We start from the raw sequence: 25,777 nt of genomic DNA, 5'->3' as shown, positions 1-25,777 counted from the left end.
TGCTTATTGCCACAATCCACCTTAACCGATTTGAGGAAAACTAGTTTAATGCAGCATAGATTACAGTAGAATCGCATGTGAAAACAGAACCACGGGAACATACTCTTAGCGGCCTATTCGGATGGTGGGCGGACTGTAGTCCGCCCGCCACCATTGTGGTGCTGGGACCGACCGCCAGCGGTGCAGCGGTCCGACACCGCCAATTAGGATGCGACAGCCACCCTGGCGGTCGCATTACGCATCTTTGACATTGCGGCAGGTGCTGCTACAAGCAGCACCCGCACAATGCCAAAGAGGCATGTTGTGCATTGCCATGCACAACGTGGCTGATACTGTGCAGTGCCTGCCAGCTTGTGCATGGCAATGAGGGGGGGGGTACCATAGCCAAAGCCGCCATGGAAAGGCCTGTGATACCCAGCATCATAATATGGATGGCGGTGCCCAGCACCGCCATCCATATTATGCCCCAGCTCCACCCGGCTGGCAATCGGAACAATTGCTGACAGGCGGAAAAGCGGCCGAGGGACTTTCTGTCCACCGCAATACCCCCGCCATAAAAATATGGTGGGGGTAAATCTAGTTGGGATGTTGGGCGGATCGCCACCGCCGAGCCGGCGGTGGTGATCCGCCCGCTATCCTAATGACCCCCTTAATGTCTAGTTATTATCGTTTATCTTATAACATTAATATAATGCCCACTGATCTGGTGGGGTCAATGCTTTTGATTCTAACCACTAGACATCAAAAAATGCAGATACACTGAGTGTAATGTGGTGTTTAATACCATTATGAATGGACTGAAGAGACCTCAAGATCCAATAGAAATGTCACTTCTCTTGTGTTTTGGTCCCTCACCATATACACCAGTGCTTATATATACCATATAAAGCTCTTCATATCCTATATACATGTATATGCAAGCCGTGAAAATAAAGGTAAATAACCATTTAGAGCAGCTAAACTAATAAACACATATTTATAAAGTGCAAAGCTAATATTTAAGTTAATACCTCAGTAGGGAGAAATTAATGTGAAAAAGCATTGTTTACTGTCCAACAGATTGCAAGTTATAATTACTTTATACATGGAAGCAACTTTCCCAATAGTCACCAGGCAACCTCAGTGGGATTTTACCTTACTGCATCCTGGTTTGGTTAGCTGCCTTTCTTTAAAACCAATGCACATGAAAAAATGCTATCGCTTAAACGTCATATGTAGATCTACTAAGTGTAATATATGCTATTTATGCTGTTATCGAAGGTCATGAGTCATGGTCCTCCACACACTCTAGTAATGAATAGCATATTACAGTCGAAGATTCCATGCGGATGATTACAGGTGGGTGGGCCCCTTCCTTTCCTCCTGTGTAAGACCAGAACAAAAGACATTATATAAAAATCATTTTTTTTTTATCTTTTAAAATGTGGTGGATACATGTATCCACCTCAGAAAAACTTAGAAATAGTGAAAATGAAATTACGCAATCAACTTGGATGGTACTGTTCTGCTGCTATCAGGGAGGTAAAAAGGGTGGGGAAGAGGAACAGAACATCATATCCATATAGTATAAGAATACAAGGAAACGTCTATACACAATACCCCTAAGAGTTATCCAGTTACGGGGATCTCTGATAACCACAACCGTGTAAGTCAGTAAAGAGAGGAAGATCTGCCAGAGGTTGATAGGCAGGTGGATAGCTCCCGTGGCGTTGTGAGAAAGGGGCCATTGCTATTTAAGATGTATAGCCAATTCTTTGTGCTGGGTAAGACCCCCTGGGGTCTTTGTTTGAAAATGAATGATATGTTTTGACTCTCTGTCTCAAAGTGAGAACCCTATTGCCACCCCGGGGTCCTCTGTTCACCTGTTCAAGAATGAAGAAGCAAAGACTGGATGCATTAGAAAAATACCTATCCTGAAAGTGACGTGCTACTGGGTATTTTTGTTCACAATAAATTATAGCTCTGTAATGTTCAAGAATACGTTTTTTGGCCATCCATGTGGTAGAGCCAATATACCAGAGATTACATGTGCATTCTATGGCGTATACAACAAAAGTAGAGCTACATGTTTTTCACCGTGCGCGCACGGTGAAAAACCTGAAAAAAAATATATATTAATAAATGCATAACTTAGCATTTAAAAAACTGTACAAATTCACTTAAAAAACCATAGGTTTCAAACACGTTATAGTTAGGAATTAGCATTTAAAAAACCTTGCAAATTCACTTAAAAAACCATAGGTTTCACACATGTTATAGTTAGCTGGACATTTCCCTCGTAAAAAACCAATGAAATTCCCCCGTTATAGTTAGTGCAGGCAACTATAACTCACGCGACCGCAATCCTCTGCTGATGACGTCAGATATTACATCACTGATTACATATGTGTCTTTCTGAAAAATAAATATTTGTAATATATGTATAGCTAAAGATTAATGGAAGAAGACATCGGTAAATAGGTGTCTAAATACAGTGATGTAATATCTGACGTCATCAGCAGAGGATTGCGGTCGCGTGAGTTATAGTTGCCTGCACTAACTATAACGGGGGAATTTCATTGGTTTTTTACGAGGGAAATGTCCAGCTAACTATAACATGTGTGAACCCTATGGTTTTTTAAGTGAATATATATATATTTGCTGTAAAAATCAAAGGTTAAAGTAACGTTATAGTTGGGTATAAAAAAACCTGTAATCTACATTAAAAAAAAGTACATTCATTTAAAAAGTAAAAGTGACATTATAGTTAGGTGACAGTCACGAATAACATAGTCTTTAAAAAATGAAAGACCGCTGAAATTCACCAGTTATAGTTCAGTATGCCAATTATAACTTGTGCCACCTCCATGCACTGCTTATGACTTGACATATTAAATCACTCATGACACGCTAAATTACATTGTCCAAGGTACTTACTCTATTTACCCCCAGATCATTTAAAAAAACAAAGTAGGTAGTAAAGAGCCCTCAACACATACATCATAGATTGACTATGTTTACATGTTCAAAATAGAAATAGTGTAGTACTGGAGCCAACTCTTACTACGGTAAAAGTTATGTGGTGCACACTTTAAGTACCATAAAGTTTTTAAGTGGAAACAAAACTTCATTTAAACAAAGACAGAGTGCAACTAGTGTGAGTTGCAGACATATGTGAATCATTTTTTTAACCTTATATTTGGGGATTATAAAAATATCTTACTTTACATTAAAAAGAACCTTAGACATGTAATGAAAGAACACAAAGGTTCTAGGAACGTTATAGCTAGGTGAAAATGTAATTTAGAACATACCGTTTTAAATAAACAAAATGTTATGTTATGTTAAAATCATTTATAGAGCGCGCAGCTGCCCCAACGAAGGAGCGTCCCGGCGCGAACAACAGTATCCCGAAGAAAAATGATTAAGCCGTAGGAAAGAGAAAGGTCTTAATAGCTTTTCGGAAAGAGGTCAGACATTCCAAGCTGCGGATCATCAGAGGAAGGGAGTTCCACAGCTTGGCTGCCAAGAGACGAAAAGACTTGCCCCCGGCTCTCGATCTCTTCACTCTGGCAACAGAGGCTAGGATCGGTTCAGAAGAGCGCAGCATATGGCTAGGGATGTACAGGGTGATCAAGCCAGACAAGATCTCGGGGGTGGCGAGCTTTAGAATTTTGAAGGTGAGACAGAGGGATTTGTAGTCAACCCTTTTGGAGATAGGCAGCCAGTGGAGGCGTTGGACAGCCCCAGCTCCTGAACACTATCTCGAAAGACCGAGGATGGCGCGGGCTGCTGAGTTCTGAATACACTGAAAACGGTTCAGTTCCGCCTTATTGGCGCCTAGCAGCAAAGAATTGGCGTAATCTAGTCTTGAGAGGATAGTGGCCTGGACTATGAGTTGACGTGTAGCCGGGTCAAATAACCGGAGAATAGGTCTTAAGCCACGTAAGAGACCAAAGCATGTACCAGCTATTTTTTTTGGTGTGCTCTTGGAAGCTCAAGGTCGAGTCGAACAGAAACCCGAGGCTCTTTACCACCAATTTGGGGGAGGGGGCAAGACCCAGGGACGGAGGCCACCATTGGGAGTTACAGAGCTCCCTGTCCCTGCCCACCAGAAGGACCTCAGATTTACTGGCGTTGAGCTGGAGACAATTCTGTGTCAACCAGCCCGCGATAGCCTCAAGGCCTATCCGGAATTGAGAGGCATCGTGAGCATGGTCGTCCGAAAGAGCCACCATAAGCTGGGTGTCGTCCGCGTAGGAGACCATAGAAAGACCGTGGTGATGGGCGACTGCAGCTAAGGGTTGCACGTAGAGGTTAAACAGGGCCGGACTTAACGCCGAGCCCTGAGGAACCCCCTGCTCAATGGGTTTGATGGAGGAGGCAAAAGGGGGGGCATAAACTTGAAAAGATCTGTCTGACAGGAAGGAGCGGAACCATTCAAGGGCAAGATCTTTTACTCCAGCTTCTTCTAGCCGATGCAGGAGGATCATGGAAGCTGTTCATGTTTTGGCTACCAGAACAGCCAACTTTACCCTTATCGGCGACCTAAACATTCACTTTGATCACCACCTAGATTCGGACGTCAGCTCTCTGCTCGCTGACCTTGAAGCTTGTCAACTAAAACAACTGGTGCGGGAACCCACTCACTTGGTTGGACACTTATTAGATCCTGTCTTTTCTAATATTCCTTCCCTCCAGGTCAAACCCCCTAGCCCAGTCTGCTGGTCTGACCACTATCTTATCACTATTTTCCTCCCACAGGTGGCGACCACACCCAGAGCTGTGTCTAGGGCCATGTTTAACACAGTTGGCACAAACTTAAGCTGGAGGATTTTCTGGCCCTCCTGTCTTCCGGCCCTCCCACCTTCTGGCCCTCCCACCCATGACAACTTCAACCCAGAACAAGCCTACAACGCTATCCGTGAGTGGATATATGCGGCACTCGACTCCCTTATTACGGCAAAATGGTCTAAGGGCCGTGACTCTGGCTCCAATCCCTGGTACACGGATTCCCTCGCCGCTATGCGGAGCGCTTGTAAACAACGCGAACGAGCCTGGTGTAAGGACTATTGTCCCTTAGTGAAGAAACAATATCAGGCCGCTATCAAAAGCTACCACAAAGCCATACAGCTAGCGCGTACTGCCTTCTTTACTAATCAGATTGCATCTAGCAATAATCCTACAAAATGTATATTTAAGATCCTCAATGACCTGAAAAAGAGGAAAGATCCACTCACCTCTCCTATCACCTCCGGAAAACAATGCGAAGAACTTGCCACCTATTTCGTTCAAAAAGTTGCAAATATCTATGTCTTTTTCCAACTGCCCCTGGGTGCCAGAACACCTTTCAATTCCTACATCCTATTCCTCCCTGGAGAGCATCCCTCCTATCTCACAGGAGGAGTTCCTTGCTCTTAGCATCAAAGTTAAATCAGGGTCTCCTCTTGACCCCTTGAGACCAGCCCAATTCCGAGAGTGCCTTTCGGTTCTTCTTTTGCCATTACTCTCGACCATTAACTCCTCATTTAGTAAGGCACTGGTTCCCTTGGCTTGGCTTGGAAACAGGCCAAGGTGCTTCCACTGCTGAAAAAACCTCTTCTGGACCCCACCAAGCCCGAGAATTTCCGACCGATCTCTCTCTTGCTGTGGGTGGCTAAAATAGCGGAGGCACATGCCAATAAAGTTCTCTCTGACCATATAATTAAAAATAAGATCCTAGACCGATCTCAGAATGGATTCCGTGCAGGGTACAGTACCGAAACAGCCCTTCTAGCAGTGAGTGAAAACCTACGTTCCATCCTTGACAAAGGCCAAACAGCGGCACTCGTATTGCTTGACCTGAGCGCCGCGTTCGATACGGTCTCCCATCGGATCCTCTTGATTGACCAAGATCAACCGAACACCGAATGCCTCAAATAATGGCGCACAGCGTGCATTTGAATCATGTATCTAGACAGAAATAATTTGGGTGATAAAGATAGGTTTATCATGCCAGTGTGCAATTAACAATCTTGTTCGTAGCCCCAAAGGACTGTCCTGCTTGCCATGAAAGCCGTTGGGGGTTAAACGGGTATTTTGAATGTATTGTGTTTTATTTGCTTTTATACAGCTCTTACTACACATGAGGCATTGAAGTGGTTTATGGTAAGCAGCATGAAGTGGCTAGGTATTTATTTTTAAATAATTTGTGTGTAGATTAATGCGTGAGTCGTGCATGAGGGAGAGGTGTGGCGCAGCGACCAGAGTGGATGAGTCCGGAGCGCGGGGCTCACGGCTCGATCCGCGGCGGATCATGTGACTCTCTCTGGACTTTAACTCTCTTAATCTCCCCGACGGACCCCAGCGCCTCGATACCCGTAGGGGTGGTACATTGCGCTTTACAAATCTGGAATTATGTGGTTGTTGGTGCAGAGGATTCTATTTGGACTGCTCCCTGTCTCTAGGTTTATCTGGAGAGCGACGATGAAGTGAGCAGGGCTTGGAGTTGGAAGACGTTTTTCAGTTCAACGTCTTGGACTCCGCATTTTCTGTCTCCTCAGCTGCTGTGTTTCGATGCAAACGTTTGGAATGTTGCCAAGTTAATTTCCGAAAGTGTTTATTTTTTCCGTTTTTACTAAAATAAGATAAATCGTATCTTTTAATGAATAAAATATCAACTGCATCCGCCTAACTCAGTTAAGTTCCATACACACACACACCGTTTGAGTGCGGGCAGTCTCCTTCATTGTTAGTGTGGTGCGGGTTGGTGCCCACAGTTGCAGCCTGCTGCCTCCCTGTGTCTCTTAAATCTGCAGCCAGCGGGGATTTCCTGCACATTCTCCTCCGCCTGCGCTGCTTCCTGTGTAAAAGGCGGAGGCTCTTCAATGACCAGCTGTTTGCACAATAAACGTATTCGTGTTTTCAGTCTCTGTGATCTGGCTGCGCTGTGCTCGCCTTCCGTGACTGCAGCCCGCTAACAGTGACTCATCGGAGGTGGGAGCGCGTGGAAGATGCGCGCTTCATTCCAACTTGATGATTTGTTTCGCATTCCTTACCCGAGCCGGGGGAGAGAGCCAAGCTTCGTCACTTTCCTCCAGTGTGCATGTGACGCAAACCCCTGTGTGCAATGAGAAGACACGGGCTCCTTCGATCATGGAGCCCGGAAGCCGAGCATCCTTTGACAGAGGTCCTACCACTGCCATGCTTGTGTCTCAGCAGCCCCGAGAGGACAGGAGCGCTGCACCTCGTGCTCCGGTGTTTGTGGTCCTAACACGGACGCACCTTCATAAAGAAGTCTCAACTTCACACATCTCAGTCTTGTATCGGAGAGTGAATTTGTAATGATTCATTTGGGATTCCAAATGCTTGGGTTTAGCATGAGTTTCTATTTTCGCCCAACAAATGAAATCTGATCCTCTGATGCAGTGGAGAACCGAATGTGAGCAGAGGACCCTGGATGGGATATGTTGTGAGCGACCCTCCGGCTCCAGGAAGGCGCGAAAGCAGAGTTCATCAACTACTTTTGTCCCATTGCCTCTAGGAAGCTCGTCTTCATAGGACATATTGCCTTTGGCCTTGTTGGGCTCGCTCTAGCAGTACTTGTGCATCTTTAATATGTGTCCTTGTGCTATTGGCTTCTTTATTTTCATTTATAAGTTTTTAAAGTACAAAATGAACATTTTGATAAGGTGAGCTTGCTGACAATAAAGCTATCATGAGTTATTTCGTGCATCTTTTACACATTCAACAATCCTTTGTCCCCGAACCAACGGCACACCAGGTACATTCGGCCACCATTAAGTGTTTATTTTCTTCATGGTATCATGGTGGCCAGTGTTCATAACTGCACTGATACACAAAGGGCAGGTTTCCACTGGAATGCATCAAGATGGTCCCCATAATACAGATAAGACTATAGCCCCTTAATTTCAGCAAAACTATCCTGGTGATCCTTTTGTTTAATCCGGATGGATGAATGTTGGATGGCTGGACCTTTATCTAGGGAATTACAACTTCCCTTCGTGAGGCACACATCTCGTCTCATTGGGTGTTCGGTGCTTGGTGGCTTCTTTTAGAGTTATAGGTATGTTTTTCTTCTTACTGTAGACCTGTTATTGATTCCAGCTATGAATGTGAGAATATTCTGTGAACCCAAAATGTTGTCCATCTGCCAAGTGTGACCCTCCCTCTTTCGTAACTCCTTCCCAGTTCCCTTGCTCTGCAATGTTCAGCCCAGTAAACCGAGACATGGGTCCCTTACCTCTCTTTGTTCACTGTGTGGTGTCTGCAGGAACTGATGCAGATGAAGCAGGACCTCCAGGAGATCCTGCAGGCGAAGGAGGAGCAAGAAGAGGTGTTGCACAGAAGGGAGCGGGAGCTCACGGCCTTGAAAGGAGCACTGAAGGAAGAGGTGTCGAGCCACGACCAGGAAGTCGATCAACTCAAAGAGCACTACGAAAAGGAAACAAAGAAACTGAAGGATAGTTTGGAAGAAGCAGCGCAGGTAAGCCGTGAATGAAATGCATGAGAACTGATGGCACTTGCGAGGACTGCTGTGTCCTGACTATTCTGTTGGGAACTCTCGAAGAGGTCAGTTAATTGTTAGTCAAGTTTCATTTGTGTTAATAATCCCATGAAGTCAGATCTGAAGCATCGTGTAGCTTAAATCTGTAACGAGCAAAAAACAATACAAAGCTTAGAGGAGGCGGTGGCGATTACAGGAAGAACAATGTCCATTTGTGCATCTTGTTTCTCGTTCACTCATGGGGGGGGGGGGGGGCTATCTGAAGCAGTGAGGGGAATCTGAATGTTTCGTGCTGTACTAGTCTGTCCAATAGGCTAGATATTAAACGTATATGTTCTGTCCTCTCGCATGAAATTCAGTATTTTCATCCAGCACTAACCACCACATAGTGCTGATTTGATCAAAATATAAGGTGTATTGGTAAAGCTCATGCACACTCAGAAAGGTATCTAGGCACTGAATAGCAGAGGTTTATTGTTAAATAACTCGGTGGTAGTCATTTTTTTGACATAGGAAGGATGAAAGGCTAAGTAGACCTTCCAGGGTTTAAACTGGACCAAGAGGTCAAACACAGATCCCCACAATGTATACATTAGTCCACTGTGCCACCAAACTGTGCAAAGTTAGAAGTGCTACTAGAAAAGATCACAAAGATTCATTGGTGGCAACGTATTGTTCTTTAGAAAGCCTACACTTTTCCCCAGTGCTTATCAGTTTGCGAGTACCAAGTGATAATTATATTTATATTATTCACAATTGGGCTTTAGTCATGTATTTAGGAAGCCAAAAAGCCAAGCCAGCCTATGACAGCTTTTCAGATTATTTTGTTTATGAACCCTTGCATAAAAGATTCCGGAGTATGTTTTGCAGTCGCTATTTGATAATTTTGCCAGTCTACTAATATAGCCATGGTTTCTGTGTGATATTTAACTAACGAATGATCAGAACATTTATTAACAATGCTTGGTCCTTCGCTCAGGACCGGAATTTGAGAACCTGTTTTGGTGTTAGATGCAAACACAATCTCACAGAGATTACAATACTCTCACAAGCCCAGAATTACAGAGCGCATGTGTGTGTGTGTGTGTTTGTGTGTGTGTCCGCGAGTGCAAGCGCCCAAATGCGTTTCAGAGTCTTCAGTAGAAATCCCGTAGGAAGGTTGAGTTCACAGGAAAAGCATTTCTTTGGCTCACTTACTATGGTGGCCAGTGTTGAGCAGTCACCACTTGCCTTCCTAGAAGACAATTTATTTATTAGTCTGTGTTTGATTCTCAAAAGGACATTACAGCTTGGTTAAGGTGGGAATCCGTGATGAGGTAGAGAAGGGGGTATAAAATGTTCTCCTTACATTTAGGCTGGAGTTTTAGGAAGCAAGGCTGCAAAAGCACATTACAGAGCAAAAGAAAACATATCAAGGTAATGCTTGGGTCAGGGAAATGTTCCTTTACTTCTTAGGTAGATCAATTCAGCTTTGTTTTAATTTGCCTCAAGATTTTAGCCATTTTCAATCTATAGACCCAAGTTCTGAAAGCAGGTGTTGAAGGGAGTGCAGTCTCAAACCCCCTCGTCTCACTCTTTCATGGAGGAGTTTAATAGAGGAACTTAGGACAACATCTCCTGGCTGCGGGATAACTTCTCCAGGGATTTGCAAGTCATCAAGTAGCATGTGATGACGCTGAGCCACAGAGTAAAAACTTTGGTAAAGTGCCGGCATACGAGAGTGGGAGAACCTGAGGCTCTCCAGCAAGAGTTCTTCGCACTAAGTGATCAACATGTTGATTTGCACCTGGAAGATCTTAAAAATCGCTCAAGGCGTCCGGACATAAGGATACAGTGAGTCTCATGAGATGCAACAGGAGGGGATATCAAGACCTACTTGAACAGACTGTCCCTACACATCTAATACGACCTGAAGGAGGAGGATAGCTGCCTAGACTGCACATATAAAGTTGGCCTGGGTGCCCACCAGCAGAACTCCACCTTGAACATTCCAAAGTGTGTTCATAACTTGCAAGACAAAGAAGCAATCATGATGGTGACTGAGGCTGCAAACTCGGTCCAGTTAGAAGGCAACAACATACACCACATACAAGACTTTTCAGCAACCACTCTTCAGAAGGGTTCCAACCAATAATAATTTTCTTGAGACAAATAATGATTGGGGGGGGGAGGCACACTTTTTTCATCATATTTTCATGGGATGGCACCCAACACCTGTTTACATCCTTTACAGACAATGGTGGACTTCTTGGCATATAAGACTCGCATGAGGATTCTCAACCCCGAGAACTTTCCAAAACACACAAATGCTACAGGCATGCATATCCTTACAAATGATAGAGTCCAGAAGAAGAGCAACAAATTGAATCAGATGTTTGGGGGGCGATGGAGACTGAGTGGCAGGCAGTGCTGCAGCAGCTTTGAAGTGCGGGCTCCCCAGCTACAACTCAAGAACACTGAGGTGATAGACCCACCATGTATGCAGACTTTCAGCCTTCAGACTCTCCCATTTGACACAGGTGAAGGAGGTGACCCGGGGGGATGGTTGTATCAGTGGCTGGGCCAGGGGTGTGGGGGTGTTCATTGAAAAGTTGCATTAGCTGAGAAGCTGGTGGAATCTTTCTGTGCCCAAAAGAGGGTTGGCTTCGGCCACTGCAGAAATCCTATATGTGTAGGGTAGGTGACGTTTAATGTGTTAATTTACTTATTAGTAATGAAAATTTGGAGTTGAAGATGGGGAAAACCATCCGCCCAGCACAATCACAGATCCTAGGTTGCCTGTTTACTTGACGCCAAGGGTATAGATGTGACAGGGTCAAGCATGCTGACTTTCAATATTTGAACTTCCTAAAAATCACTAGTCTTCATGTCAGAGAGCTGAACTCCCCAGCTAAGAGGTAAGCTTTCCTCCCAGGTTTGTAGGCCTCCAGCAGTGAAACCACTTTCCACAGGAGACACACCTGTGGTAGAAAGATTGGCCATGGCTACAGTACAAATGTTTTTCTCCACAGATTGTCTTCTGTCCCTTGGAAGAAGGGAGACTGCCGTTTTATTTACTAATTCTTCTTAACAATATCACGGGTAGGGCCCTTGATACCCTACTTGTAAATGGGAGCTACTCATTTACAGTGGCTTCTATTTAAGCACCTAACGAAGGACTGGAAAATGTTCTCAAAAAATGATTCCCAATATTCTACAACATTTAAATAAGGAAGTCTTCAAAGGTGAGGATCCTAGTATAGTTCTAGACAGAAAAGTAGATAGATTAGCACAAAGAATGGGGCAAGGAGTGGAGCTGTCATAATTGGGCAGGCAGTGGCTTGGGGAACAGGGCCTCTCAGATCTCTATGGGGTTCAGAATCCAAATAGCAGAAATTATTAATTTTACTTAGTGATGCAGAAACATATCGTATGCCGGGTGACATCACACCTCCACACACAACAGCTGCAGGGCTGTGGAGATTGAGGGATGACCATACAAATACAAAACCCAATTTGTGGAGGCCCTTGCCAATAACTTGGAAGGGACCAACATACACACTATGGGATGCTCTGAAAGCCTGCCTTTATTAGGGGTTCCATGATCTCAGTGTTGGCCAAGAACAATAAAGATAAGCATGATAAACTGCCTAGACCTTGTGAAACAAGTTGGAGATTTGAAGAGGAGACATAAAATGACAGGCTCCCAACCAATATGGTGCAAATTAGCAGAGGTGTGTGCCCAGCTTAAGGCACTAGATGTGAACAGGGCGGAGTATACTTTTTTGAGGTTAAAGCAACTTTTCTGCATTAAGAGAAACAAAGCGGGAAACTTAAGGCCAAAATAACACATGTTAAAACAGCAGGACAGAAGAGATGGAAACATGAATTGGGTAAGCAGCTGACCGACTGAGTGGAGCGAAATACTATACAGGGATAGAGTTGGGGCAGGCAGCATGGCACACAGAAAACCTCTCACAAAAATATTGACGTACTGATACCATTTGCCTGAGAAAATTCTTAAGTAGGATAAAACAGGATATATGGCATGTTGGAGGAAATGTGTGGGCTACTGCTCTTTTGTACTTGCTGTGACACTGTCCCCAGCTCAAGCGCTACTTGACTGAAGTGCTAGATGATGTAAAAGCAATGTTTAAAATCTCACTGTCCAGACTGCCAGCATAACTAATATTGGGGGTGGCATGGCGGATAGACTGTCCTTTCAACAATGGTCCTGAAGGGGATGTCTATCACGTTGTTCCTATGGAAACTAGCTCCGAAGATACTCCTTCCAATAGAACGCGGATATACCTCATATAAGAGCAAATACGTTTAGAGTAGATGCTCATTGACCTTAGTAAACAAAAAGACTGCTTTTGAACCTCTTTGGAAACTCTGTTTAGCCTTCTGTCAACTGCATTCAGAGAAATCACGTGCCCCAAATAGCTCTGTTCTGCATCCCAGATCAGTATGGGTTCAGGACTCTGGAGAAGCGGGTGGTGAGGAACATGCAACCCACAGGGGGGAGAAATAAGACCTTAGACGCAAAATGCTGGTTGGGGTATAGATTAAAGGTCACTTTGTTACTCTAAATGTGGAGATGAGAATGGGGATGGTGACCACGGATAAGCTGGGGGTTAGTTTATTTTCTTCCTGCTCACAATTAGACACAGGCTCAACCCCATTGGCGTATGTGAGTGGGTTGGACCTATCTTCCTTTAACTCATCTTTTGTCAGCCTTTGCTTGTATCCGTGTGTATGTGTTCATTAATTTTACTGAAAATAATACAGAATTGTTCCGTAAATCGTTCTAGTTGTGGGTTTTTGGGTGGGAGTTCGTTTATTGTGTTATGTATGGGACTGGAGAGGTATATTTTTATTTAGAGTAGGGTGCTGTTATGAGCTCATTAAGGCGCCAAAATATGTGCTGCCTCTGAAGTCTGTTGGATGTTTGCACCTGGTTATAACTAACGTGCTCTGTTGTGTTGTGATTGCTTACGGCTATCATTGGTGCTGTTGGGAACTCCTTTACAGCCAACTGTAGGGAATGTCTGGCCTGTGTTGTATGTTCAGTGTTCTGTCTAACATATTCTGCTGCATATTGCCTGTTACCTAATGGAACAGGGAAGTGTGCACACTAGTTGTTTGTGTTGTTTACTATTGTGAGTTCTTTAGTACCAATCTAAATGGAACACCTGAGTTGTGTTTGGCGCATATATAGAGTGTTGTGTAATGTGCATTGTATTGGTATTTATTGTTGCTTGGAAGGAATACTGTTGTTGACCTTAGTGGTACAAGTATTCAATCATCCTAAATTTGATTTTCTCATAAATGTCCCCAGGTGCAACCTGCTTACACTACATTGTGGCTGGGGCATCGAAAGTGCTGCTCTCTTATGCTCATATTATGTATTCCATTCTTCTCAACAATATGGAAGTTATAGCTCGATATGGGGGCTGAAAAAGACATGTTTCCCAGTGTTCATTCCTTTGCCATCTGCAGGCCACTTTTTCCTTCCTAGAAACACCTTAAGTATCACACGCTTCATAAGAAAGAGTCTTACAGTTCACCGCAGTGCCAGACACCAAGCCCAGTAGTGGAAGGAGTTTGCCCAGGTCACAGAAATAGTACAGTCTCTACTCCTATGCTCAGGTAAATATTGAAGCAGTGGGCAGTAGAAATGTGGGGCTGCCGTGCAAAAACTACACCGGTCTTGCGATGACCAGACTACTACAGCTGCGTCCTTGGCATCACACCATTGAAATGACGACAGTAATTATGTACTTTGACTGGACCTACCATGTCATTAGACTAATGACGCAAGACGAAGGAAATGAATGTACCACCCCTGTGTTGAAAACACACCTCTCTTTGTCTTTAATAGCTTCTGTTTTCTGCACTGATGCTTGGATTTAACCATGCCGGTTTACTTGTAGAAACACTCCCTTTTCTTGTCTTTTTCCTTGGGTCCTTGAATCATTACCTTTTGTTCTCTATAGACTTTCTGTACCCTTCCTGAGTTTGTAATTTTCCTTACGACTTCTCCTAAATGTGTCCAGTTGTTGGTTTCAATGATACTGCTATAAAACTGATATTAGTCCTTCTCCCACTGCTGTTTAAAAGAACGAAAAGTTTACTTACAAGATATACAAGACTAGGGACTTATTTCTTTTTTTATTTTCTGTAATATCCAAGTTGTTGCAATGCAGTCACTTGACATTCCATTCCAAATGGATCACCAAACGCAGGTGGGGTAGGTCGCATGTAGATACTATTAGGAGAGGTGGGTAACCAGTTTGAATGCAGTGTCTATGCCATAGGTCAGCACTGTGCATCTGACTAAAGAATTTGTGCATTTTCTAATCTGGCATTACAGAGTAATAGCGTTTGTATTTCAAGTGTGACCATCAAAGGTTTTTTGATAGGATAGGTTTCGAGGAGGTACTTAAAGAGTAGGTGGTTTAACTGATGATGAATTTAGGGTGGATCAAAGCATGGTGCCCTGTATGCAAAGACCCTTGACCCTATGTTTTTGCTTCTTGAAATTTTGTTGTGGGATTGAGTTTATTGCTTGGTTGGAGCTTTCCTGTCTGTTCCTGGGGGACGCACTGGTGTCTTCTCAACCTATCATTGTTGTTAATCGAAGGGCCTTACGTATTGTACTAAGGACACTGAATTTTATCTCATCTTCCACCTTGGCCAGTAGAAAGTTTCTAGGCTAGTTTCAGATGTTTTTTTCTCTTCATTTAAAGCACAGTTTTGGTGCATATTTTTCTACTAGTTGCGGTCTCAGTGCGTTTTGGGATATTGTCTTTAATACAATAAAATATTAACACTATTATTAATACTGATACGAATATTAATATGTTGTCTCAAGAATTGGTTATTTAATTTGCTTGCTGAGTGTGCATCGCACTGAATTTGTTTGTATGCTACCAAAATGCACCTAGTTTCACCTGTGGAAAGTTGCACAATACAGTGGAGTCATGAGTAACTCCTTTAATTACTTAACTTCAGCACTGTTCGCCGTTTCTTCTTTAGCCGCAAGGCTCTTGTTGACTTGTTTATATATTCACTGATACAAGAGCCTACAATGAAGGTGTAGAACACACAAGCAGCCTCCCCCTGTCGAAATACCTTGAGAGCTAATAACACAGCTAGACTACGTACGTTGTATTTCAAGTCGCAGTGAATCCCGTTTATTTTGCAGCACATTTTTCAACGTATAATGTGTCTAGCATGGAGGAGTTTACAAGGTGGATGTTTGTTTTTATTATGCTTAATGAAATCATATCACCTCTAGAACCAGCAACAATAAAGTGCATAGGCAAATGCAAGTTATATTGGGGTGATTCATAAAAGCTTTTATGAGTACGAGAAGTAGTACTACAGAAGTATTTTCCCATTATAGATGTTTTGGGAAACCTTCACAAAGCCATGCAAGAGTATGTATAAAAGGTCTACAGGAGTGCTTACTTACTCCAAAATGCCTTGGTGAATAGGCCTCTATGCTATAAATGTTCTCTTTTTTTATTTATTTTTAAAGATTGAGACCACTTGTAGGTTGCATATCATACTGTCCTAATCAGTGCTGGCTTAAAGAGAATGCATTGTCAAATCTTGTCTACCAACCTAAAGAGTTACAACATAGAGACTCATTCCGATGGATACTTGTAACCACAGATTCCTCACCTTAGAAGATCTCTCGGGTGCCAGACTGGATCCGGAGAGTATTGTAGAAGTGCTTGGGTGCACTGCTAGGTGGCGTTATTCGGCTCTGCGATGGTTCCATCCCGCCCGGAAGTGATGGAGTAAATCCTTGTACAAACACCACTCTTGCACTCTGAAGTCAGATCTTTCTTTCTATGCCTTCCGACGCAGACCTGGAGCTCTACTCCCCACTTAGTCAGTTTTCCGACGACCTCAAAACTTTTCCATAGTGTGCTAGAAAAGGATGCCTATACTGAAAACTATGGAGGAACGTAAAACAGTAGTAAACCCGTTTACCCAGTTGAGACCGGGTGAATTATGATAGCAAAACAACAATGTCTCAACCAGTAATTACAAAGGCAATTCAAGTGAATGCATAAATCATTAAGGAAGGAAAACAGGAGACCAAGATAAGAAAAAAAGCATTATTATTATGCAAATAGTTCGGACAGCACTATATTACAACTGAATGAAAGTAGCCAAAAAACACACCAATTGTGTACTGACCGTGCTCAGTGCAAGTGATAAGTGCAGTGACACAAGTGATATGTATATACAGCGTGAAGCGGCGCAAAATAGAGACAAACAATAACAATCAACACGAATACAATAAATAATTTGTTTTGAGGATTTAATCCTGCGGTGGCCGTAAATTACACTGGAATGTCGACGGCGTTTCGACCTTGTTCAATAAAGGTCATCATCAGGACAATGGCTACAGTTTTTAAGAAGTGCTGAAGTCATGTAGTCAACAAATCCCAAGAAAATCGCAAGGATTGCTGAACGGCGATCGCAATCAATGGATGTTGTAAGCAAATAAATTGAGAATAAGCATCAATGCAGGAGATGCACAGGAACGCTCTCCATAAGTTAACCAATGCAGCGTTATGGCCGTAAGTTCAAGGCTCAGTTTATCAGGAGGGTATCAGCTGTTCCGGTTCATAATACGAAGACGACTAATCAAAAGTCGGTAAATAAAGGAATTCTTTTAAATTAGTGCCCAGTAGCAAGAGAAATCAATGCACGGGCAAGACTTAATCACCCAAACGAATAAACCATATACTGAAAACTATAGGATTTAATCCGTGCCACGGCTAGAGGAAGATGTCGATCTCAGGCATATACCAGGTGTGCTTTTTGTGGCTTGGCTCAGGACACCACTTAAGTTGTGGGAATAATGAATCTGATGTAAATCTGAGACCAGAAAATGAAGTTGCAAGTCACTGAACACAAGAAGTTGCAGTCTTCACATAGATAATGCTCCCACTTCAAGTCACGGGCCTGGTCTCGGTCATGGTCAAGGGCCATTCCCATAACCGCACCACTTCTGCTCGAAGTCCTCTGGTAAGTTGCAGTCCAAGGTCAAAAGCAAACTTAAAATAGCAAAACAGGACTCTACCCCATCCCACCGTTTTGATTGCAAAGAGTGGGCACGAGGGTTCTTCAATTCCAGTTGCATTCAGGTCACTACTGAATCACACAAACTTCCAGTTACCAACTGCGGTCCCCTCCCTGGTGCCTCTGTCAGGACTTGTTACTGGGCCTGTACCAACTCCAGTACAACTTCCAACCCAGCCTCTCGATCCATCCTGGTTTCTGCCACACTGAAGGCAGTGGATGATCGCATCCTGATGCCTATGTTGGATCCCGAACTGACATCAGCTCATGCTCAACTGAAGATGTGCTATGAGATTACAAAAGTACAACCTGTTGTCATGCACCCGGATTCTAACCCTGTGCCCCTAGCATGTTTCAGCTCTCGGCAGAGGCTCCACTCTTTTTGGTTATGATTCTGACCCTGTGGAGGAACAGGGCATACCCCAGGATATTGGTGGTGGTGATGATAGGTGATGGTGAAGAGGATGGCTTGTTCCCCTCTCATTACACTGATGATGCTTTCAACCTTGTTTTACAAAACACCAGTGGGCGTAATACCTCCCCTGAGACAAGCTTGACTTCCCACATGAGCTACCAGTGAAAGAAAGTGCCTAGTTTCCAGTGGTGGTTCGGAAGTCAGCAGACTTAATAGAATTACAGCTGCCCACCACTGAGACTAATATGTGTTGATCAAAATTCTACACCCTTCCCCGACATCTGTGCCTTTGCTGCCATTTAATTATGCCCTCACAGATACACTGATGGTAACCTGGTTGAAGCCATAGTCTTGCCCTCCTAGTTAGCATACAGGTGGTCAGAGGCTGTACATAGGTACCTTTTGATGTGGATTTTCTAATAAAGCACCCCACTCAAGAGAGCCTTATTGGAAAGGCCTGGACCAGTAAGGTGAAGCCTAACTAATTTCCAATCAATCTTCCGGACAGAGAATCCAAAAGGATTGATGTCTTTGGGAAATTTACATTTTTCTCTACCTGCATGGCACTGAGATCCATAAACGCAGTCTGTCTATTGGGATGATACACACATGCCCTTTGGGACATGGCCAGCGGGATCTTGCTGTCAGACTGTGAGGACCTTTGGCATTTCTGGCTCAGACGATACATTGTCAGGCAGGAAGCGGCCAAGTATGTTATCACACTGGTTTTAATACCATGGATTGCAATGGTAGGCTGGTTGGTAGTAGTTTTGTCCTTTGTAGATATACCTGGATGTGGTCCCTCAGATTCTCCAGTGATGTAGAGGCTGTGCGAATGGACATGCCATTTGATAGATGTTTCCTCTTAAGAGATGAGCCTTCCCAGCCAGTGATGCAGCAGACAGCTCTGTCTTTTAGGGGCTGCTGATCCAGTCTGACAAGCAATGTGCAGTGCAGTGCAGGGCACCACTCCTCCAATTCCTTTCCCCTGTTACAAAGACCAAAAAGCCACTGTAGTTTGCTCTCAGGAACACATGACCAACCATTTCGGGGCTGAATTCAGTACTTCCACCGCGGTTGACAATCCATCAAGTCCTGCAATATGGGTCTTGCAAATCGGTCAAACAGACTACACCCCACCCTTTTTCTCATCCTCACCAGATATCCTCCCACACCAGAACAAATTTGTGCAGAGATTATGTCTGTCCTGCTACAGGAGGATGCAAGCCTGTTGCTCTTCGAGGGGGTGCCATATAAAGGATACCCAACTCTGAGAAAGATGGAGATTGTTATTCTCACAATTTTCTCATTGTAAAAAAGGACGAAAGGCTCAGCCCTATTGTGAACCATGGATCCTGAACTTCCAGCAGAAGGACACATTCTAAATGCTCCTCACATCGGCTCAGATCCTATCTGCTGTAGACCTAGTTGACTAGATGGTGTCCTTGGACATGCAACAGGTATATTTTCCTATACCCACCTTGCAGTCCAACAGGCGTTACCTGTGGTGCAAGGTGGGCCAAGGTTATTTACAGTTTTCTGTTCTCCCCTTCAACCTCACCTGTGCCCATAGGGTGTTCACGAATGCGGTGGTGGTCACTGCCCATTTTTGAGGTGGTTAATTCCTGTATTCCTATAGCTTGATGACTGGCTGCTGACGGCGGCTTGTGGCATTCCTTTATGGATTTCCTATGGATGACTGAACTTTTACCTTCATTGGGTTTCACTATAAATTAGTTGAAGTCCCACCTGATTACCTCACAGAGGCTTGCCTTCATTGGGATGATCCCGGACACTGAGTTCAGGGCTTTTCCTCCGTAGCAATGAGTCTAGCATATTGAGGCTATGATTCCAATGTTTCATGCTCGATCCTGGATCCATGTGTGGGTGGCTGAGAGTCTTCTTGGCCTCAAAGCCTCATGCTTCCTCTTTATTAACGATGCCAGGTGGCACATAAACCCTGCATCACAGTTGCCTTTCCGACACCATCCAGGTCTCAGAGGAGATGGCTCAAGATCTGCATTGATGGATGACTAGTCACAGTTGGTCGTGTGGCAGGCTGCTCTCCCTCCCCAACCAGAGCTGAACGTGGTGATGAATGGCTTTTTACTGGTTTGTGGGGGTCACCTGGGGGACAGTTGAGATCAGAACTCTCCAGTCTCCAATGGAGGGCTGGCTCCACATCAACCTACTGGAGCTACAGATCATTAATCTTCCACTGAAGGCTTTCCAGCCATCCATTAAGAGGAGGCTAATACATGTAAGCACACACACCACCACTGCTATGTGGTACTGCTGCAAGAAGGGAGGATTGTGGTCCTGGGTCCTGTGCAAGGAGGATTTACGCTTTTGTGGGTGGGTAGACCACCAGTGCATCTTTCTGGTTGCCAACCACTAGGCAATTTCCCTAAATTCTAGAGCAGACAAACTGAGCAGACACTGCATGGCAGATTGAGAGTGGCATTTACATCCCAAGCTGGTGCTGATTGTCTTCCTCTACTGGGGGGTTACCCTTGATAGATCTTTTTGCCACCGTCATGAATGCATAGTGTTGAACATTTTGAGTGTCTGTGTCATCCGCAAGAGTGCTCACAAAGGCATGTATTCCATCTAGAATGGAGCAAGGGACTTGTGTACACATTCCTACTGCTACCTCTCCTGCCCCAAGTTCTGAAGATGATCAAGAACGACTGGGCCCAAGTCATCCATGGGTCTCTGGATTGGGACAGGAGATTGTGGTGCCCAAAGCTCCAGATCATGAGCATCTGTACTCTGATAAGGTACCATTTCAGGAGGACCTCAAGTCTAAGCTGCAGGATAGAACCTTCCACCCAAATCTGCACAATGTACAGCTTCATCAGTGGAGATTGAGTCGTGAAAGCTAACTGTTTTCAATCTTCTCCCTGAGGAGGTAGATGTTATCCTCCCCTCCAGACAGTTTTGTTTCGAAATCCATCTAAGCTGGGCCCGGAAACTAGTTCATAACCTGGTGTGGTGCCTAGCATGCTGACCAGTTGCAAGTGAAGCTGGCAGACATCCTTTTGTTTGTTTTGTCCTTGACCCAGGAAGGCCTTGCAGTGGTCACTGTAAAAAGTTATTTGTTGGCAGTTTTCGTCTTTCTGTATTTGTCGAACCAATCTTCCTTGTTCAAATCGTCGGTTGTGATGAGATTTGTGAAATATTTGATACTCGTATTACTGCACAGTAGGGCCTTAACTTGGTCTTGACATTCCTCATATGTGCACTTTTCAAGCCCATGCATAGCAGCTAGTTGTGTCTCCTGACCTTGAAGACTGTTTTCCTAATTGTGTTGGTCAACTCGTCGTGTGAGTGAACTTGCAGGCACCATTAGTGAAACCTCTCTGCACCATTTTGTTTCTGCATACAATTGGTACTGAGGACTTGGCGGCCTTCTTACCAAGATTTGTGACTCCATCCATGTTGGGCAGTGTGCCACTTTGCCAGCATTCTTTGCTCCTCCTTATTCCTCAAAAGAGGAGGAGAGGCTCCATTGGTTAAATTCCAAAAAGGCTTTAAACTCTTACATAAATAGTGCTTAGGCCCATCAAGTAGACTGTCAACGTTTTGTGCGTTTTCCAGGCCAATGCTGCTACCATTGAGCTGTCAGGTTGCAACAAGGGTGTCTGTGCATACTTTAACAAAACACTATTGCCTCATCTGCTAGGTTGGTGTCAAAGGACACTTCACCGGCTTGGTTCTGCCAGACATTTTGGTCTGAGCGCACTCCAGACTCTCCACCTTGGGGAGATACTACTTTTGTATCTGTTCCAAAGTAAGGAATCTGAAGTCAGTCCTATCCATCAGAAGAACCAATTACTTGCCCTCAGAAATGGTCTTTCTGGTGGATTCTCTATCTAACAGCAGAATACTCACTGCCCTCCTGACTCTCAGCTCTGTTGAGTGGCCTCTTTTTAAAATCTAAAAATGTCCCTAGTTCGTATTCATTATGCTGTTACCAACAATTGTCCACTCTTTGTCTGAGGGCCTAAAATAGAAAAGACAAGAAACTGACTTCGAAGCATAGGGGTGGCGCTTATTTACGGCTCCTATCCGTCACTTCCAGAGCAGTATGGAAACAGCACGGAGACACACAATTCCACCTAGCGGCACTTGGATGCAATGGTACAAAATTCTCTGTATCCAGCCAGGCACTTGAGAATATTCTAAGCAGAAGAATCACATTTTCGAGTATCCACCACAGCGTTATCGAAGGTAATAAACTAATTCTTTTATATAGGTTGTGTGATTTTAGGGGTTGATGAATAATTTTGGCCCGCTGATGGAATATGTCTAGTTTTGCCCATTCCGCTCGGAACGCAGCATTCCAATTAAACTCCACCAACTGTTGTGTGGCGGATTTTTTTCTTGCGCAAAGCTCTCCAACGTTAAGTTGGTGAGCAAGAAGTTGCGTCCCCAGCACTGTTTTCAGGAGCTAGCACGCCTCCCAGCTAGATTTCACAGTACAGTTGGCCGCATCAGGTCACCCTCACGCCACAGCCATTTGTGCTGAAAAAGCTGCTGCTCAAGTAGAAAATCTACTCGAGTGGCAGAAAGAAGCAGCACCCTCTGACCCATCACGTGGTGCTGCTCACGCTAATTTCACAGTGCGGAACAAACGCCCACCGCTAAAAATCAGTGCAACTGCTTGCAGAACTTCATGGACTTTTGCGTAGTTTATATGTACCTCCGCAGAGTGAAACTCCGTTAGATCCACCCACCCCTAGTGATTTTTAGATTGATAAGAACATTTAGTGTTTTTTTGCTCTGATAAAGGACCTGCTCCATTTCATGTGATAGATGCAAAATACAGCCCTACTTGAGACTTCTTTACCAACATGTAATTCATTTAATTTGTTTTTCTCCTTTGACCAGTTTCCCCTGAAATGATTACTCTAGCTTTGTAAAACTGCAAATGTCTATATATGGTTAGTAGTTCCGATGAGTAGGGGACTGTAGGTGATCTGCGTGTTTTGAACACGCTGATTTTTTCAATCCTTTGCCTTTAATTCGGCATTTAATGATTGTGGTGACAGCTCGTTTGAATTTTTCACATAATGGTATTCCATGGCAAGTTATCAAGTTTCCAATTATTTCAAACAATAGGTCATGAAAGACATTCTTGTTCGATGTGATTCTACCATAGATAGGAACTGTTTCACCTATTTTCATTTATAGACCACTGCATGTAGGTATTCTTTGTGAACGGGTCCGTGATCTCTAGAACTGGATTTCATTACCTGGGGCTAGTTGTCATCAGTGTTCATAAATTGTGACACACCCTATAAACTGATGGCTTAAAGGGCCACATGTACGACCGGTTGCAAACAGTGAATTGGGCCATCTGCAACCGCTAATACGGTCTGTAGCATGTACCAACCCTATTTTGCGTGTCGATAATCTGTTACCGACTTGCAAATTAGGGTTTGTGAGTCGCCATTAAAAAGGGGCATGCCAAGAGCGTCCCTTTCTAAGAGCGAGTAGCATGGGGCTATATGATTGTTTTGCGACCTGCATGCGGTTGCCAAACAATTGCAGTTTAACGCCTACTTCAAGTAGGTGGCAAGCCAGGTGTAAACGGACCACTGCCTACTCTTAAAAAATAAAAAAGAAGAGTTTAATTTTTCTTTTGTAACTTCATCCCATTTTCCTTTAAGGAAAACTAGTTGCATTTAAAAGGGAAAAAAACTGCTTTATTGATAGCAGTCACTGACCCCAGCAGGCCACCATCCCTGCGAGTACCAGCCATTCCCAATGAGCCGCAAATTGCTACCGCCTCAGGAAAATTAATGAGGCAGGTCCCTTGCAAACCATTTGGGAATTGGAAACAGTGTCTTAGACACGGTTTTACATGTTGTTTCACGACTCGCTAAAAAATAGCTGTTTGCAATGTCACACAAGGAAATGTTTGTACATGTGGCCTATCGTAATGTACAGAAAAGAAAGTACACCATAACCTTCTTATAGTCCTCAGCAAATCCTAACAGTTGATACATTTAACTTTGTGATAAATAATACCCACATGTTTCACTTTGTCATCATTTATTGAATAAAAATATCAGCCAACATTCAGAATTCTTGCGTGAAAAAGTGCACTCCTGGATTCAGCAACATTTGGCACCTTCATAGCAGCAATTATAGCAGTAATGTAGTAAGTTGTTCATAACAGTACATACTTATCCATCTATGTTTGATTCCAGAAAGTGCAGTGCGCCTTGGTGGAAAAACTGATGGGTAGAAAGGTGGGATTTCCATGTTATACTAGCATTTAAGCTGTTATAGGTGGGAATTGGAAACAGAACATGGAAAAAGTTAGAGTAAGGTTCATGAAAGTACTTCATTTTTGGGTAAATCAGTTCTTCTGTTAGAAATGTCTGAACTTTGGTTTAACTGTTTCACAACCCTGATTCTTTTCTTTTCAGATACTCTGTATTCGATTTAGTGGCATGTTTGAATCATTGTCCTGTTGCATGATTTACTTTCAGCTACGTTTTAGTTTTTGGGCAACCGACTCCTATGTTTTAGGTCTTGCCTTACAACGCAGGGCATGCACTGCTCGCCTTGGCAAGATCTATTGTCACTTTGTGGGCGGAAGGGGGACAGGAGATGTGCACACGTACGGACAGGAGATGTGCACTCCGTACGCGTGCACATCTCCTGTCCCCGCGTAGGGCTGGCGTTTCAACATAGCGCGCGCATGGCACGCTTTCACTTTCCATCCCTCCCTCCCCCTGTCGGCTCCAGATCATATCGGAAGCTCCCGGGAAATTAGTTTCTTTTTCTTCACTAGATTTCCACTTACTTCCATGCACACTAATGCATGTCCGTCTCCTCAACCACCCCTCCACCTGTGAGTGCAAAACTCCCACCTCGTTGTCACTCCACAAACGTGCACCTTCCCATCTGCCTCCACCTGTGGCAACACACCCTGTACGCGCCACTCCCCGCGACAGTCCGTGGCACGCGGGAATGGGCTCATTACTCCAAGTCGACACGTGCGTTGTTAAATGGGCCAGTGATTGGTGATTATCTCTACAGAAGGTAAGGGTGGGCCTGGTTAATCAGAAACAGAAGGTGGAGGGAGAGGGGCTCACTGCAGGGCCAAAGCGATGAGAACCACGAGCCGAGCCACTCCGCTCCAGCACGAGCTGTTGCTTATAAGGCAGTCCCCGCCCAACAGTCCAATCTGAAAAGAAATTCCAGGAAACAAGCCCACGAGATAAGAAAAGGTCCAGCCACTATCGTTCGTATAATTGACATTCCATCCAGACTGCACTTGCAAGTCAAACTCAAAACTGGAATCTAACATCTGCAGACACTACTAGCTTCCGGCAGAGCAGCAGGCAGTAATACTGCCGTCGAGGTGTCCAGAACCTACCGATTCTTGTATCCAGAAGAGAGGTTTGCAGTCTGCGTCAATACTGGAGCTGCAGAAATGTTTGCTGGCACTGAAGATTCTGGCATCCTAAAATGTCCACAGAGCATGACAAATTCAGGCATCCGGACTAGTTTATACATAGTGAAAATTCGGACATGTAGAGATCTGGCACCCAAAAATGACTGCAGACATTAATCATTGTCGATACTGGCAATCAAAGATGTTTGCAGACCTTGAAGATTCTGGTATCCAGAGAAGTCTTTCACTGTCACTGCCTATGCTGGCATTCAGAGATTTTTGCAGATACTGTTGATTTTAGCGTCTAACAGCCAACATGACATGGGCGTGGAATCCATGTCACCACAGAAGACCAGATAAGTCCCAAACAAATAAC

At 44.2% G+C, this 25,777-nt stretch overlaps 1 protein-coding gene across 2 annotated transcripts in view; it reads left to right on the top strand.

The window, feature by feature from the left end:
- The window catches only part of CGNL1 (cingulin like 1), a 413,622-nt gene that overhangs the window by 142,639 nt on the left and 245,206 nt on the right, over positions 1 to 25,777 (top strand). For both annotated transcript variants that reach the window (XM_085644099.1, XM_085644098.1), the window contains exon 8: positions 8,252 to 8,464. In XM_085644099.1, the coding sequence (XP_085500225.1) occupies positions 8,252 to 8,464 (213 nt within the window). The remainder of the gene's footprint in view (positions 1 to 8,251; positions 8,465 to 25,777) is intronic.

The sequence above is a fragment of the Triturus cristatus genome, chromosome 3_1, assembly GCF_964204655.1.
Source record: "Triturus cristatus chromosome 3_1, aTriCri1.1, whole genome shotgun sequence".
Taxonomy (NCBI): domain Eukaryota; kingdom Metazoa; phylum Chordata; class Amphibia; order Caudata; family Salamandridae; genus Triturus; species Triturus cristatus.
This window is presented reverse-complemented; position numbering and strand designations above follow the sequence as displayed.